Source organism: Meleagris gallopavo, unplaced genomic scaffold (genome assembly GCF_000146605.3).
Source record: "Meleagris gallopavo isolate NT-WF06-2002-E0010 breed Aviagen turkey brand Nicholas breeding stock unplaced genomic scaffold, Turkey_5.1 ChrUn_random_7180001899008, whole genome shotgun sequence".
Lineage (NCBI taxonomy): Eukaryota > Metazoa > Chordata > Aves > Galliformes > Phasianidae > Meleagris > Meleagris gallopavo.
The window spans coordinates 1-1,662 of record NW_011162332.1 but is presented as its reverse complement, the minus strand read 5'-3'; the positions used below and the strand labels follow the sequence as shown (position 1 = coordinate 1,662).

General features: G+C 55.7%; 1 protein-coding gene across 1 annotated transcript in view; it reads left to right on the top strand.

The window, feature by feature from the left end:
* LOC104916434 (IgGFc-binding protein-like) overlaps positions 1 to 1,656 on the top strand; it is a gene marked incomplete at its 3' end in the record, with an annotated part of 11,116 nt that extends 9,460 nt beyond the window's left edge. The window contains exons 8-9 of the mRNA XM_019611328.2: positions 19 to 360; positions 959 to 1,656. Of these exons, the coding sequence (XP_019466873.1) occupies positions 19 to 360; positions 959 to 1,656 (1,040 nt within the window). The remainder of the gene's footprint in view (positions 1 to 18; positions 361 to 958) is intronic.
* Between the last annotated feature and the right edge of the window lie 6 nt (positions 1,657 to 1,662).

Sequence of the window (1,662 nt, the reverse complement as noted above, 5' to 3'; positions counted from 1 at the left end):
CCCTTCGGGTGTTTCTTCCCCCTTGCAGACCCCTGCAAAGCCCTCGGGTGCCGACCGAGGGAGATGTGCAAGATGGAGGACGGCCAAGCCAAATGCGTCCCCTCCTTGGTGGCCTCATGCTGGGCTTGGGGGGACCCCCACTACCGCACCTTCGACAGGCTGGATTTCGACTTCGAAGGCACCTGCACCTACACCATGGCTGAATTCTGTGGGAACGACCCCAGACTGGTGCCCTTCAAAGTGGAGGGCAAGAATCGGATCCGGAGTGAGGTGAAATCCATCTCCTACATCAGCTTGGCCAACATTGAGGTCTACGGGCATCGCATCTCCATCCACTGGAGGGAAGTGGGCAAAGTCAGGGTGAGTTGGGCCGAAGTGGGCAGGGTTTGGTCTAAAACGGGCGAGGTTTGGGCCAAAATGGGCAGTTTGATTCAAAATGGCAGGGTTTGGTTCAAATGAGCAGAGTTTGGCCTAAAACGGACAGGATTCGGGCTAAAATTGGCGGAGTTTGGACTAAAGCGGTGAAGATTTGGGCCAAAATGGGCAGGGTTTGGGTCTGAAGTGGACAAGGTTTGGGCCAAAATGGGCGGATTCTGAGTCCAAAATGGGCGAGATTGGGTCCAAAACAGTCAGGATTTTGGGCTTAAGCGGTCAAAGATTGGGTCAAAATGGATAATAGTTGGTCCAAAACGGACAAGGTTTGGGTCTAAAACGGCCAGGATCCGAGCCTAAAGCGGTCAAGCTCTGGGCCAAAACGATCAGATTTCCACCAAAACCGAGCAGACTTTGTGTCAAAATGGAAAAGATTCGGGGCAAAACGGGCCGAAACAGGCCGAATTTCTGCACAGAGCCGCCGAAACAAACGCGCGGCGCAAGAGCAAAACCGTTGCATGCAACTGCTGAGGCAGCTGCGATGCAAAGCAGCTGCAAGTGATGCTCGCTTGCTGCTCCCACCCAGGTGGACGGCGTGCAGACCCTTCTCCCAGTCGCCCTGCAGGACAGCAGGGTGCTGATCTTCCAGAGTGGGATGATGGCAGTGCTTGAGACAGATTTTGGCCTCCGGGTGACGTACGATTGGAACTGGCACCTGATAGTTGACCTCCCCAGCAGCTACTCTGAGCAAACCTGCGGCCTCTGCGGCAATTTCAACCTGGAGCCAGAGGATGACATCCCCAGGCAAGGCGGTAACCTCACCTCTTCCATCATCTCGTGGGCCTCCAACTGGAAAGTCCCCGACGAGGACCCGTTCTGTTGGGATTTTTGCGACGGCGATTGCCCTGTGTGCGAGGAGGAGAAGAGGGAGCTGTATTCAGGCAACCAGCACTGTGGGCTGATCAAAAAGAGCTTCCAGGGACCCTTCAAGGCTTGTCACGACGTCGTCAGCCCCCGAGATTTCTTCCGGAATTGCCTTTATGATGTTTGCATGAGCGACGGAGCGAAGAAAATCCTCTGCAAGACGTTGGAGACGTATGCGTCCACCTGCAGGAAGCACGGGGCTGCGGTGCACGACTGGAGGACGCCGTCGGGGTGCTGTGAGCAATGGGGGTTTTGCTGCTTTTCCGTGGGGTTTTGCAAAACTGGGGTGGTTCTGGAGCGGGGCGATGCGTGCATGCAAAGCTCCCCGTGGGTGGTGCGTGCAAAACGTTTGTTGTGCTTGCAATG